At 43.6% G+C, this 15313-nt stretch overlaps 1 protein-coding gene across 1 annotated transcript in view; it reads right to left on the bottom strand.

The window, feature by feature from the left end:
* LOC115619024 (ras GTPase-activating protein 1-like) overlaps positions 1–15313 on the bottom strand; it is a 134492-nt gene that overhangs the window by 68714 nt on the left and 50465 nt on the right. The window contains exons 3-4 of the mRNA XM_030511040.1: positions 11852–11987; positions 10783–10853 (exon numbers count right to left, since the gene is read on the bottom strand). Coding sequence (XP_030366900.1) covers positions 10783–10853; positions 11852–11987 — 207 coding nt within the window. The remainder of the gene's footprint in view (positions 1–10782; positions 10854–11851; positions 11988–15313) is intronic.

Here is a 15313-nt window from a genome sequence, read left to right as displayed (position 1 = left end):
TCTCAGCATTCCTCAACAGGCTTGATTATTAGTGAGCAGCAGTAACAGGTAAACGGTCCTCCTATTTCGTAAACTTGAGGGTTTACAGACTCTGAGAGGCATCCCACTGAGGGAGATACCTGGTTGCAGCCTGCTGAGGTCCAGGAGAGCTCAGAGGGTCTCACTCTTGCGACCACTATTTACAGGGTCATAAGATGATTGGCTTTAGTTATCAGTGAATTTCCATCCTGGCCTCAATTCTGTGTCGGTTCCACCACTTGCACAACAGTTATGTTCCAGGTTGTCATTGAATGACTGATCACCCCAACAGAGCTCCTGGTACAATTGGATAGTACCCAACGGTCCAGATCTCTGTGTGATGCTCCCCACCTTTGCCAGACAACCGTAGTTCTTGGTACAGCCAGGGAGCGCCCAGTCATCCAGCTCCTTGCACCAGTGCAAAGGCTGGGGTCTAACAGGAATTCCTGGGGAAGCAGAGAGTTCCAGGAGAGGGGGAGAGGGATGCACCACCACAGTTGCTGGTCACAATACTGATTTATCTATTCTCATCATTAGTTTCTCTGATCTGTGCTAATGCTCTCTTTTTTGCTGTACAAGACTGGGTTTGGCTTTTGCAGTTTTCTGTGCTCTGTAGTGCTTAGCGGTGCTTTGCCTGAGAGATTTATTATTAAAACACTGTCTTTGAGCTTTATCTGGTATTTGGGCTCTGTACTAATGCCATTACTGTACTTCAGGAATCATCTCATGGAGACACTTCCTCTGAGAGGTTTTTTTGTTGAGGGAATACAGAATGGCACCTTCACCACCTTCTTCCATAATGTTTTCTCCCTTGTTACAATAACTCTTCGGTGTCTTGAACATCCTTGGTAAACCAAAATGCTCCTATTGGCATTTCTTCAGAATACTGTTTTGGCTTTTTCCAAGCTTAACCAACTATTTAGGAATATCACCCAGGCCCCCGAGGCAGTCTGGTTATGGGTGTCAAGGCATGTGGGAGAACATGGGCAGGTATGTAGAAAGGTTGTCACCTCCGATGGTCCGGGACTTCACTCCCAGATCCTGATGAAGCAATAGAATGTTTCAAAAAAAAAGATGCTCTGGCTATTCCAGAGAGGCACATCTTATTGCACTGTGCTGGGGCCTGGCCTGCACCTACCAAACACTGCTCAGTACTATTCAGCACCATCAAGGAGAAAGGAAGGTCTCTGGATCTGAAAACATACCAATAGACACTGTGGCTAAACCAGAAACCCAGCCACCTCCATAATTAAAAAGAAACAATGGAAGCAGAAATCAACTCGTTTAGTAAGGGATGAAGCTTCTCCTAAGAGAAGAAAGAATCAAAAGAGGCAGCCTGTTCTTCAGCAGAGCAGTCACAAGAACAGGAGGGGGAATGGACTGAAGTCATAAAGGAGACAGAAACCACCTGATCCCTATCCTTAAGTGAACTGTGAGATACACAAAGCTGTCAACCAGGCGAGCAAATTATCAGCTGGTTGTTCCAGTGCTGGGATACCAGGGCCAACAGTCAGGAATTAGAGGGTAAGGAAGCCCGACAACTGGAATCACTTGATAGGGATTAAAGCCACTGACAAAGGGATTGGAAAAGGGGCAGGAGTCCTCAGCCTTTGGAGGCAACTCCTGTCAAGTGTGAAGGACAGGTATCCCTTCAAGGAAGGTCTTGCAAATTCCTGAAACAAATGGACCACCATTGAGAGAGGCATCCAGTATCTGAGGGAATTAGCCATGGCAGAGACGATCTATAGCAACCTGGATGACAACCGGGTATCCAAAAATCCAGATGAAATCCAGTGCATGCAGTCCATGTGGCAAAAGTTTGTATGAAATGCACCAATATCATACGCCAACACCCTGGTGATAATGAGCTGGAGGGACATGGAAGCATCAACTGTGGATGGATTGGCCAGCTAACTCTGAGAACTTGAAGAGAATCTCGCTTCCTCCCTACAGGCCTGCATCTCAGCTGTGGAAAAACTGTCCCAACAGTTGTCCCAGACACCAAATAAGGATAGGACTTCCTTACCCATACTGACCAATGTCTTGACTATTAAGAGTCAGCCTTTCTCTGTTCAAGGGAGAGGGTTACCAGTGGCACACATGACATGCCACCCTGTGGTTCTATCTGCGTGACCGAGGGGAGGAAATGAGGAAGTGGGATGGTGAACCTACCTGGAGACTAGAAGCTAGATTACAGGAACTGCAAGAAAAAACAACAACCAAAAGGCATCCATCCAGGAAAATCACTGCTCCAGTATCTGTTGGTGTTTAGTTCCTGGCTGGGGTTAAACCACAATGTCAAGGTCATATGAAAACCTTTCACTGGAGAACAGGGGGACTTCTCGATCAAGTCAGATGATGCATCAGGGATACAGGCAATAGCTATGAGGTACTGAAGCTCATCAACTACTGTGGATAGGCCGGTAACGGAGGTGAGCAGAGGCCACAGATCAATGGGCAGAACTATTGCCTGAAGCAGAGCTTAAGCCTTCCTTTTGGCAACTATAGGGTTATTTAGCAAGAGTAGCTAAGGCTATGCATAAGGAAGTGAGAGCAGAAACCGCAAAGACTTAGCAAGAGCAGCTAGAGCTATGTATAAGGAACTAATGATATGTATAAGGAACTAAAACTATGTGTAAAGAAGTAACGGTTGTGTTGAAACTTTCCACTGAAAGAAAGAACAGGACGTGAAATTACAAAAAGCAGAAGGTTTTAAGGATGGCGACAGATATGCAATATTTAGCAAGTAAACCGCGGTATTTAGCAAATAAGCATGTTAGACTTTTTGGGAGGACCAATGAAATCGTTGTATCCGGGTGTATGACGCTTAGCTAACAGAGCAATGTAACTATATAATCAGATGTATCAGCAATAAACTTTGGCAATCGCTTGATCATATTGGTCGGCTAAGCGTTGTCCGTGACTCCCGCGTCTACGAACTACTAGTTCAATTCATAAATAGATAGCAATTTTCTATGGAACATCTCTCATTTGAGAGTATATGATGGATGCATCCACTCCAAGTGAAAAGTACTTTGGTTCAGGCATCACCGACAAGTAGGCTTGACTGAAATCAGCCCTGCTGTGCAAACCTTGAAAATTGTGCTAGGCCATATCTTCTCAGGAATCAAGTAGTCTAGACCATGCCTTATCATAAGACAAAAGTAGCAGCCTAAGATGGGACCAGAAAAAACTGCCACAGCTGGACATACATCAAAAGAAGGTTTGCCTATGAGTCAATCGCTTCACACAAAATATCTGCAGCTCACACACACAGGCCCATTGAAGTCTCCTGTAAAGCAGCAAGCTGCACAGCTGTGACCTCCCGCTTGAGAAAACACGTCTCGCAAGGTTGAGAAACTCCCTTACTTAGCATCTGATATCTATAATAAAGTAAGCAACATTTTACAATAGAATGATAGAACCATTTGGGTTGGAAGGGACCTTAAAACCTCATCTAGTTCCAACCCCCCAGCATGGGCAGGGACACCTTCCACTACCTCGGGCTGCTCAAAGCCCCATCTAACCTGGCCTTGAACACTTCCAGGGATGGGGCAGCCACAACTTCCCTGGGCAAATTGTTCCAGTGACTCACCATCCCCCACAGTAAAGAATTTCTTCCTAATATCTTGTCCTGGTTTCAGCTGGGATAGAGTTAGTTTTCTTCCTAGTAGCTGGTGCAGTGCTGTGTTTTGGCTTTAGTCCGAGAATAATGCTGATAACACACCTATGGTTTAGTTGTTGCTCAGCAACACTTATCCTGATCAAGAACTTTTCAGTCTCTCATGCTCTGCTGGGGAGGAGGGGCACAAGAAGCCGGGAGGGAGCAGAGACAGGACACCTGACCCAAACAAGCCAAAGGGGTATTCCATACCACAGCATGCCATGCCCAGTATATAAACTGGGGGGAGCTACCCGGAAGGCCCAGATCGCTGCTCGGGTCGGGCTGGGTATCAGTCAGCAGGTGGTGAGTAGCTGTATTGTGCATAGAATCACAGAACCAAAGAATACTTAGGGTTGGAAAGGACCTTAAGATCATCTAGTTCAAACACCCCTGCCATGGGCAGGGATGCCTAACCCTAGAGGATGTCACCCAAGTCTCTGTCCAACCTGGCCTTGAACACTGCCAGGGATGGAGCATTCACCACTTCTTTGGGCAACCTGTTCCAGTGCCTCACCACCCTCACAGAACTACTTCCTTATATCTAGTCTAAACTTCCCCTGTTTAAGTTTGAACCCATTATCCCTTGTCCTACCACTACAGTCCCTAGTGAAGAGTCCTTCTCCAGCATCCTTGTAGGCACCCTTCAGATACTGGAAAGCTGCTATGAGGTATCCATGCAGTCTTCTCTTCTCCAGGCTGAACAGCCCCAACTTTCTCAGCCTGTCTTCATACAGGAGGTGCTCGAGCCCCCTTATCATCCTCATGGTCCTCCTGAGGACTTGCCTGTTTGTTGTCCACTGGTCACTGCTGTTTGTTGTTAAACTATTCTTATCTCAATCTGTGGGGTTTATGCTCTTTTGATTCTCCTCCCCATCCTGCCCAGGGAGGGGGGAAGGGGGGGGTGTGAGCAAGGGGCTGCCTGGTGCTAAGTTACCAGCTGGGCTTAAACCAGAACAGATGGTCATGAGAGCATCTATTCTCCACCCTGCACAGACTTCATTGAATTCATTGGCTGTCTTCATCCAAAATTAAATCCTCTTGAAGTACACACTGGACTTTTCCATCTTCTCACATTTCCCACCAAGTGCACCAAGGTCCTTAAATAAAACAATTCCATGAGTGGGTTTGCCTTTACCTGAAGCAGGAATAGCCCAGACTGTCTTCCCCAGCAAATTCCTTACGTGCACCACGGGAACTTTATCCCCCTTCTACAGTATGTGAAAGTTTTCAGTGGGTAGTCCTGGCCCGATTGACATATCGGGTGTTGACTAACCCAGTGGCTTTTGCTAAATGGGCATCCCAGTGTTTGAAAGTCCCATCACCCATTGCTCTCAGTGTTTTTAACAGCCCACTGTACCGTTCAATTTTCCCAGAGGCTGGTGCATGATAGGAGATGTGATATACCCACTCAATGCCATGCTCTTTGGCCCAAGTGTCTATAAGGTTGTTCCGGAAATGAGTCCCATTGTCTGACTCAATTCTCTCTGGGGTGCCGTGTCGCCACAAGACTTGTTTCTCAAGGCCCAGGATAGTGTTCCGGGCAGTGGCGTGGGGCACAGCGTATGTTTCCAGCCAGCCGGTGGTTGCTTCCACCATGGTAAGCACATGGCGCTTGCCTTGGTGGGTTGGTGGGAGTGTAATATAGTCAATCTGCCAGGCCTCCCCATATTTGTACTTCAGCCATCATCCTCCATACCTGAGAGACTTTAACCGCTTGGCTTGCTTAATTGCAGCACGTTTCACATTCATGAATAACCTGGGCAATAGTGTCCACTCTTAAGTCCACTCCTCTATCATGAGTCCATCTATACATTGCATCTCTACCTTGACGGCCTGATGTGTCATGGGCCCACCAGGCTAAAAATAATTCACCCTTATGTTCCCAATCTAAATCCATCTGAGCTTCACTCTTAGGAAACTGATACATCTGCTGGTTGTTCTGATGTTCCCCAGTGGCCCGACTCTTGGATACATGAGAATCTAAGTGGTGTACCTTCACCACCAGGTTCTGCACCCGAGCAGCGATATCTTGCCACAGTGCAGCAGCCCAGATGGGTTTACTTCTGCGTTGCCAGTTGCTCTGCTTCCATTGCTGCAACCACCCCCAGAGGGCATTTGCCACCATCCATGAGTCAGTATAAAGTCCTGGTCATTTTTCTCGTTCAGCAATGTCCAAGGCCAGCTGGATGGCTTTCACCTCTGCAAACTGACTCGATTCACCCTCTCCTTCAGCAGTTTCTGCAACTTGTCGTAGGGGATGCTTTCCCAAAATACAGCAAGACCCAACAGCAACCAAGACATATTGTTTCTCACTTCCTGATAGTTTATTATATAGTGGGTCCTCTTCATCATGCACCTCCTCCTCTGGTGACATTCCAAAATATTTGCCTTCTGGCCAGTACATGATGACTTATAGGATTTCTAGACGACTGGCAGTTCGTATTCGAGCTCGTTGTGTAATTAGTGCAGCCCACTTACTCCATGTAGCATCAGTTGCATGATGTGTAGAGGAGACCCTGCCTTTGAACATCCAGCCCAGCACAGGCAACCGGGGTGCCAGGAGGAACTGTGCTTCAGTGCCAATCACTTCTGAAGCAGCTCGAACCCCTTCATAGGCTGCCAGTATCTCTTTTTCAGTTGGACTATAGCCGGCCATGGATCCTCTGTATCCCTGACTCCACAATCCGAGGGGTTGACTTTGAGTCTCCCCTGGAGCTTTCTGCCAGAGGCTCCAGGTAGGACCATTCTCCCCAGATGCACTGCAGAGCATATTTTTCACATCTTGCCGGTTCGGACTCGTCTAAGTGCCACTGCATGAACGATCTCCTGTTTAATTTTTTCAAAGGCTTGTTGTTGCTCAGGGCCCCATTTGAAATCATTCTTCTTCCAGGTCATGTGATAGAGAGGGCTTACAATCAGACTTTAATTTGGGATGTGCATTCTCCAGAACCCCACAACACCTTAGAAAGCTTGTGTTTCTTTCTTATTAGTTGGTGGAGACATTGCTGTTATCTTGTTGATCACATCTGTGGGGTCTGACAATGTCCATCCTTCCATGTTATTCCCAAAAAACGACCTCCTGTGCAGGTCCCTTAACCTTACTCAGTCTTATGGCAAAACTGGCTTTCAGGAGGATTTGGATTTTATTCCCTTTCTCAAAAACTTCCTCTGCTGTATTGCCCCACTCAATAATGTCATCAATGTATTGCAGGTGCTCTGGAGCTTGCCCCTGTTCCACTGCAGTCTGGATCAGTCCATGGCAGATGGTAGGGCTGTGTTTCCACCCCTGGGGCAGTCAATTCCAGGTGCATTGGATACCTCTCCAAGTGAAAGCAAACATTGGCCTGCATTCTGCTGCCAAAGGGATTGAGAAAAACGCATTGGCAATATCACTTGTGGCATCCCACTTGGCTGCCTTTGACTCCAGTTCATATTGAAGTTCTAGCATGTCCGGTACAGCAGCACTCAATGGTGGTGTGACTTCATTCAGGCCATGATAATCTCCCCTATCCATTAGACTTTCACAACGGCCATATGGGGCTATTAAAGGGTGAGCAGGTCCTGCTGATCACTCCTTGGCTCTGCAGTCTATGGATCAGCTTATGGATGGGAATCAGGGAGCCTCGGTTGGTGCAATATTTCCCCCGGTGCACTGTTCTGGTCACGGTTGGTACATGTTGTACTTTGACCTTCAACAACCCCACAACAGAAGGATCTTCTGAGAGACCAGGCAAGGTAGACAGCTGCATAATTTCCTCCATCTCCAAGACAGCTGTACCAAAAGCCCATCGGTACCCTTTCGGGTCTTTGAAGTGCCCTCTCCTGAGATAGTATATGCCATGTCTTCTACATGATGCCAATGGTAAAACCACAGGTACCCTATGGCGTGTACCTTCTATATCTTCCCCCTCGAGCAACTGTTAATAGCTGACTGTTAATAGCCTCTGTTGCTTACTGTTAATAGCTGACACGTCGGTCTGTACAAGTGGGGAGCTGGATATATCCCGTCTCAGTTGATGGAACTCCCTGGACATTTTTTCCACAGCAGGTGTCCTGTCTCTGCTCCCTCCTGGCTTCTTGTGCCCCTCCTCACTGGCAGAGCATGAGACTCTAAAGGTCCTTGATCAGGTTAAGTGCTACTGAGCAATAGCTAAAACATCTGTGTTTTATCAGCATTATTCTCAGACTAAAGCCAAAGAGAATATTATAGTATGAGATTATAGTACATTAATTTCACCTAAACCAGAATACTTTGTCCCAAATTTGCTATGAACGTAAGTATTTTATCATGCAGATCTCAGAATCCTATCCAGGCACACATAATTTTACATTTTAGCAGTATATTTAAAGATAAAGAAAAGGTATAATTTCCTGCAATTCTTGTTACCATAACAGAATAATTAAATGGTTTTTCTCCTAAGTTGGTAGGTGCAATTAGGCATTTACTGGACTTGATGGATCCTAGTATGCATAAGAATAGAAAGAAGCCCTATTTGCAATACACAATTAGGGAGTTCCCTCCTGTCTTACCACCTACTTGTATGCTTAGAAGGTCTTCTCAAAGATGTATATCCTCACAGTGTTTTTTAAAGAGGTCAGAATAGACTGGACATGCAACCTTGGGATAAATTTCCACCCCAATGAGGATATAAAGCTGTCATATTCCTTTCTCTATAATCATAGAATCATAGAATCATAGAATCATAGAATCGTAAGGGTTGGAAAGGACCTTAAGATCATCTAGTTCCAACCCCCCTGCCATGGGCAGGGACACCTTGCCCTAAACCACGTGGCTCAAGGCTCTGTCCAACCTGGCCTTGAACACCGCCAGGGATGGAGCATCCACAACCTCCCTGGGCAACCCATTCCAGTGCTTCACCACCCTCACTGTAAAGAACTTCTTCCTTATATCTAGTCTAAACTTCCCCTGTTTAAGTTTGAACCCATTACCCCTTGTCCTACCACTACAGTCCCTAAGGAAGAGTCCCTCCCCAGCATCCTTGTAGACCCCCTTCAGATACTGGAAGGCTGCTATGAGGTCACCACGCAGCCTTCTCTTCTCCAGGCTGAACAGCCCCAACTCTCTCAGCCTGTCTTCATATGGGAGGTGCTCCAGCCCTCTTATCATCCTCGTGGCCCTCCTCTGGACTCGCTCCACGATCTTAGGCTAATAGTCCTATCGAGAACCCAATTCCCAATTCATCATTCTATCAACTTTTGTAACCAAGACAGTCTCATTAGAAAACACTAAAAACCTCTTGCAAATCTTTTTTTTTTTTAAATGTTGAAAAAACCTGACATCTCAAGAAAACAATATTAATTCCAAGCCACTATCTTATGTTCTTCTATTAGATATAGGACTGTTGGTTTTGCAACCTTTCCACATAACATATATCATGAAAATGCAAGAGAAGTGGGGAGTAAAGACCATCCCATAGATTTTCTTGATAGATCAGTGTTAGAAAGGAAATGAGTAGCCATTCACAGAAAATAAAAAAAAGTATGAGTGTATTGATTTTATGTAGCAAGGTCTTGGTAGCGGGAGGGGGGACGACGGGACAGGGTTGGCTGAGCCAATCAGTGACTGTGGTAGCACATCTGTGATAACATATTTAAGAAGGGGAAAAAAAACCTGTGGGGCAACAGCAACCAAAAAAGAGACGAGTTAGAATATGCAAGAGAAATAGCTCTGCAGACACCAAGTTCAGCGAAGGAGGGGAAGTGCTCCAGGCGCTGGAACACAGGTACCCCTGCAGCCCGTGGTGAAGACCATGGAGATGCAGGCTGTCCCCTTGAAACCCATGGAGGTTAACAGTGAAGCAGATATCCACCCGAAGCCTGTGGAGGACCCCACGACAGAGCAGGTGGATATGCCTGAAGGAGGCTGTGACCACATGGAGAGCTTGCACTGAAAAAGGTTTTCTGACAGGACTTGTGACCCTGTGGGGGACCAACTGGAGCAGTCTGGTACTGAAGGACCATACCCTGTGGAAAGGATCCATGCTGGAGCAAGTTCATGGAGGACTGTCTCCTGTGCGTGGGACCCCACAGTGGAGCAAGAGGAAGAAGCAGCAGAGACAATGTGCGATGAACTGACTGCAACCCCCATTCCCCATCCCCCTGCGCTGCTGGGAGAAGGCGGGGGGCAGTGCCTAGAGAATTTGAGAGAAGAATGGAAGGATGGGGAGAAGGTGTTTTTAGATTTGTTCTTATTCCTCATTATCCTACTCTAGTGTTAAGTGGCAATAAATTAAATTAATTTCCCCAAGCCAAGTCTGTTTTGCCCATGACTCTGGTGAATGATCTCCCTGTCCTTATCTCGACCCATGAGCCTTTCATCATAGTTTCTCCCCTCTGTCCAGCTGAGGAGGGGGAGTGATAGAGCATCCAGAGAGGCAATTCAATAACTTTTTTAAATATTAAGAATACACACTTAAAAGTATCATTTGTTCAATACAGAGTCTTTCCAAAAGGGGAAAGACAAAAGGAAAGGGAATCATACTTGCTCCATTTCAGGGACAGAGGTTTTAAGCGCAAGCAACAAAATGAGTGCTAGAACATTAAAGGCAAGGTTGTTTTTTTTTCCTTATTTCAAGGAAGACGCTAAAAATACTATTCTTAATTTTATCAGAGTAAATTCTCACATTCTCTTTCTAGTGGTCAAGATAGGTTTGGCTTGAACTATTTATCTGTTACTAGCTACTTCTGCAGGCAAATCCAGAGCCAATTTATTTCAAACCCTCACGAGATTTTCATATAGAATTCTTTCATGCACAAACTTACATTTTTCTCAAAGTGGGAAAGCCTTTGAAATTAGTAATGTTCTACTTCTAGACTAAGTTTCATAGTTCTAGCAATTAAACATAACTCTTCTTACAATTAATACAAACAGTATACCCAAAATAAAAGTGTTATTGCTATATCGGGGGGGGGGGATCACAAGGAGAGATGACAAGACATGAGACAAAAAAGTAAAAAAAAAAAAAAAAGATGAAGAGGCAACTGAAAAGTATTTGCATAGTGAACATATACTGAAATCATTAGTATTCATAAATACTCCAAGAATTTCACAACTGCTTCTATCCATTATTAAAACATACCTTATTTCATCAGTTTCTGGCACTTTGGTGTAAGGTAGAATTGCTCGAACTCTTCTTCTATCCTCCACAGGCTACAATTTTAGAGAAGAGTGCATAGATATTAATTTTACCTTTCATTCTAGTGTAGACATCCTCCCCAGGCTACAATTTTAGAGAAGAGTGCATAGATATTAATTTTACCTTTCATTCTAGTGTAGACTTCCTCCCCCCAACATTATGCTATTCTGAGGCATATATAGTCATTGTATCCCTTTGCTATTTTTAAGTTTTCAAAGGGTCAAAAAAAGTAAGAGCTGGAAATGCTTAATTCCTGAAGTTATCTACAAAAGCTCTCATTTTGTTTCTAGCCTTCTAACATTATCTGTTACATTATCTCCAAAAATCAAATTGCCAATAATGTCATTCCCATGAAAGAGTACTTTAGAACTTTCTTCCGCTAAGTGGAAATTTACGAAAGTTTAGCATTCAGAAATGTTTTTATTGGGGGGTGGGTGGTGGTGGTAGTTTGTTTGGGTTTGGGGTTTTTTTTGTTGGGTTTTTGTTGGGATTTTTTGTTAGTTTGCTTTAATTACTGATACTGTCTCAAGGATGGTCAATTGAAAGAAGCCCAGCTTTCAGTAGCTTTGGTTATTTCCAGGATGCGTATTTTGAAATCTTTGCTACAAAATAGTAATATTATTTTTAAATATTTTATTAAGTCAGTATAAAACCCTAGGGCTAACTACATTACAATGGTGATCTTTACTAGCCAAGAACCACACATTTTCTGGTTTATCTCAGTTTACATACAATGGCATTACTATATTTGGAGACAACTGCAGTACCTGGTATCTAACTTTCTCATTACAGATTTTCATTAAAAAAAACCAAACCCAACATTTTTTTAACATTACTTTCTATCAGCAACAACATGCTTATATATTCCTTATATTTCACCATACATTGAGACATCTCTAGAATTAGTGGAAGATGTCTACAATGCTTTTTTCATAGAAAATTATGAAAATCGAATGCAAGATTAATGATGTTAATATTTAAGTAAATTACATTTAAAAATTTTACTACTTGCCTCCGGAGGTGCTACTGGAAAGAATAGTTTTTCCCCCTTCAGCAAACAAGACACATGACTGTAATAACCAATTAAGTCTGAGAGTGAAGCAAAGCGACGTCCACCAATGTAATAGTCTCCACACATGGCAATAATCCTATTAATAAAGAAAAGGAAGCTTGATGGAAGAAAATCTTTTGCTATAAACCATTTGTGTGGGGTTTTTTTTGGCTTGTGATTTTTTTTTTAATATTTTAAAAGGAAGTTTGGATAATGTTGAGTTTTTAAAGCAGGCTATGTTCAACAAAATACAATATTACAAACTCACTCATATACACACACCCTCTCCCCTTAACTAATGAATAAATATTTGAAGACTGCAAAGAGATATAGTTTTACAAAAAAGTAAGCAGATTTGCTAGAATTAGATGAAATTAAACACAAAAATGTAATTACCAGCATCCTGGACAAATTACATACTACATTAATACTTCTATCATGCAGCACACAGCTTATATGATAGGCCTGCATAACCTTGGCAAAGTATCAATACATTTTGATAATAAATAACTGCATTTAATTATACAGTGCAGAATACTGAAATACCTTCAAAAATTACTTTTCTACAGTTAGTCTAGTATCCATGCTAAAAATAAGAAAGAACTTTGTAAAAATAACGTACTCAATTTTAAAGCCTGCTAATAAATAGGGAAAATGCTTAAAAAAATTTCAATAGTTCAACACAAAATAAAATTCTTAGAAAACTGCTTATCTTACTAACTTATGTAGTTGGGGGCGTGTTGCATGTTTGTTTTGGGGTTGGGCTTTTTTGCAGGGTGGTGGTGCATATTTTAGTCCTCAGATTTGTGAACGCACTTTGTCATACAAAAAAAAGAGTAAATACCATGTCTGTTCATATTGCTATGCAACACAAGTTCTAAAAATAGTTAGAAATAATTGATTTAGGTAAGAGAGTTAACAGTTTTTAAAACATCTGTATTACACAAGAGTCATTTGTACAAGGAAAAAAGGGGTTTGAACCAGACAGTCCAAAGAAACAATCAGTTATGTAAATTGAGGGCATCAAGATGACCTGAATTTTTCCAGCAATGCAGAAGTTGGAAAGCAGTCCTGAGTAATAACGCTGCTTTAAAAATGTGAAGACCTATCTGGAAAAGCAACTTGGAGAAAGGAGAAAATACTCACAGTGGGACTGAACTATTCCTTTAGTTATACATAGGAAAAAAGTGAACAAGACATTTGATCTACTTAAAGACTATAATTTTTGGTAAAAATTATGAAATTGACTGTTTTATGAAACCTGCAGAATGCTAAAACCAGTTTCCAATAAATTATGTAGTAAATTGGAAAAACGTACTTTACACCATGTACCTAAAGTGCCACATGTCTTTTAAATACCTCTAGGGATGATGACTCAACCATTTCCCTGGGCAGCCTCTTCTAATGACTGACAACCCTTTTAGCAAAGACATTTTTCCTAATATCCAATCAAAACCTCCCCTGGTGCAACTTGAGGCCATTTCCTCTTGTCCTATCACTTGCTACTTGGGAAAAGAGACTGACATCTACCTCGCTACAAATCCTTTCAGGCAGTTGTAGAGAGCAAGGTCTCCCCTCAACCGCCTTTCCTCCAGGCTAAACAACCCCAGTTCCCTCAGTCACTCCTCATAAGACTTGTTCTTTAGACCCTCCACCAGCTTCATTGCTCTTTTTTGGACATGTTCCAGCACCTCAATGTCTTTCTTGTAGTGAGTGGCTCAAAACTGAACACGGTATTTGAGGTGCAGTCTCACCCATGCCAAGTACAAATCGCTTCCCTAGTCCTGCTGGCCACACTATTTTTAATACAAGCCAGGATGCTATTGGCCTTCTTAGCTACCTGGGTACACTGTTGGCTCATATTCAGCCAGCTGTTAACCAATACTCCCAGGTCCCTTTCTGCCAGGCAGCTTTCCAGCCACTCTTCATAGAATCATAGAATGATTTGGGTTGAAAAAGACGTTAAAGATCATCTAGTTCCAACCCCCATGCCATAGGCAGGGACACCTTCCACTACACCAGGTTGCTCAAAGCCCCGTCCAACCTGGACTTGAACACTTCCAGAGATAGGCCAGCCACAACTTCTCTGGGCAACCTGTTCCAGTGTCATACCACCCTCATAGTGAAGAATTTTTTCCCAGTATCTAATCTACATCTACCCTCTTTCAGCTTAAAGCCATTCCCCTTTGTACTATCACCACATGCCCTTGTAAAAAGTCTGTCGTGGTTTAAGCCCAGCTGGTAACTAGGAACCACGCAGTTGCTCTCTCACTCCCCCCCTTCCTCCTTCCCCTGCTCCCGGAGGGATGGGGAAGAGAATCGGAAGAATGTAACTCCCATGGGTTGAGATAAGAGCAGTCCCGTAACTAAGGTATAATACAAAACTACTACTACTACCACTAATAATAATAATGATAAGGGAAATAACAAGGGGAGAGGAAACAATTGCTCACCACCCGCTGACCGATACCCAGCCCAACCTGAGCAGTGATCTCGGCCTTCCAGGTAACTCCCCCTGGTTTATATATACTGGGCATGACATGCCATGGTATGGAATACCCCTTTGGCTAGTTTGGGTCAGGTGTCCTGTCTCTGCTTCCTCCCGGCTTCCCCTCCTCCCTGGCAGAGCATGAGACTGAGAAAGTCCTTGGTCGGAGTAAACATTACTTAGCAACAACTAAAAACATCAGTGTTATCAGCGTTGTTCCCAGGCTGAAAGTCAAAAACACAGCACTGCACCAGCTACTAAAAAGGAGAAAAATGACTGCTATAGCTGAACCCAGGACAGTCCCTCTCCAGATTTCTTGTATGCCCACTTGAGGTATTGGAAGGCTACTATAATGTCTCCCCAGAGCTTTCTTGTCTCTAGGCTGAACAAGCCCAACTCTCAGCCTGTCTGCATAGGAGAGGTGCTCCAGCCCTCTGATAATCTTTGTGACACTCCTCTGGACTTGCTCCAACAGGTCCACATCAAGTCCTTCCCCAAGACTGTAGCGTGGCATGGGGTTGCTGTGGCCCAAGTGCAGGACCCAGCTCTTAGCCTTGTTGAACCTCATACCATTGGCCACAGCCTGTTCAGATCCCTCTGTAGAGCCTTCCTTCCCTCCAGCAAATCAAGACTCTTGCCCAACTTGGTGTCATCTGCAAACTTACTGAGTGCACTTGATCCCCTTGTCCAGATCCACAGGGCAACTTAAATGCATATTTTCTACCAGATTCCTAATAAAATTCATGGTAAATTATTCAGAGGTTAGGTTTCTAAATGAAATTTCACATTTTATTATTAAATCAAGCTCAAATGAAACCTTTCTTCAGAACAGATGGGACTAGTTAATACAAAGACTTGTGCAATCACAGAAAATTCTGAAGGACAAGATGAAAAGATAAAGATTTTCCTTCCCAATATTCCATGTCACTCAGCAG

The sequence above is a fragment of the Strigops habroptila genome, chromosome W, assembly GCF_004027225.2.
Source record: "Strigops habroptila isolate Jane chromosome W, bStrHab1.2.pri, whole genome shotgun sequence".
NCBI lineage: Eukaryota > Metazoa > Chordata > Aves > Psittaciformes > Psittacidae > Strigops > Strigops habroptila.
Note: the sequence above shows the minus strand (reverse complement) of the source record. Positions and strands in the feature narration are given on the sequence as shown.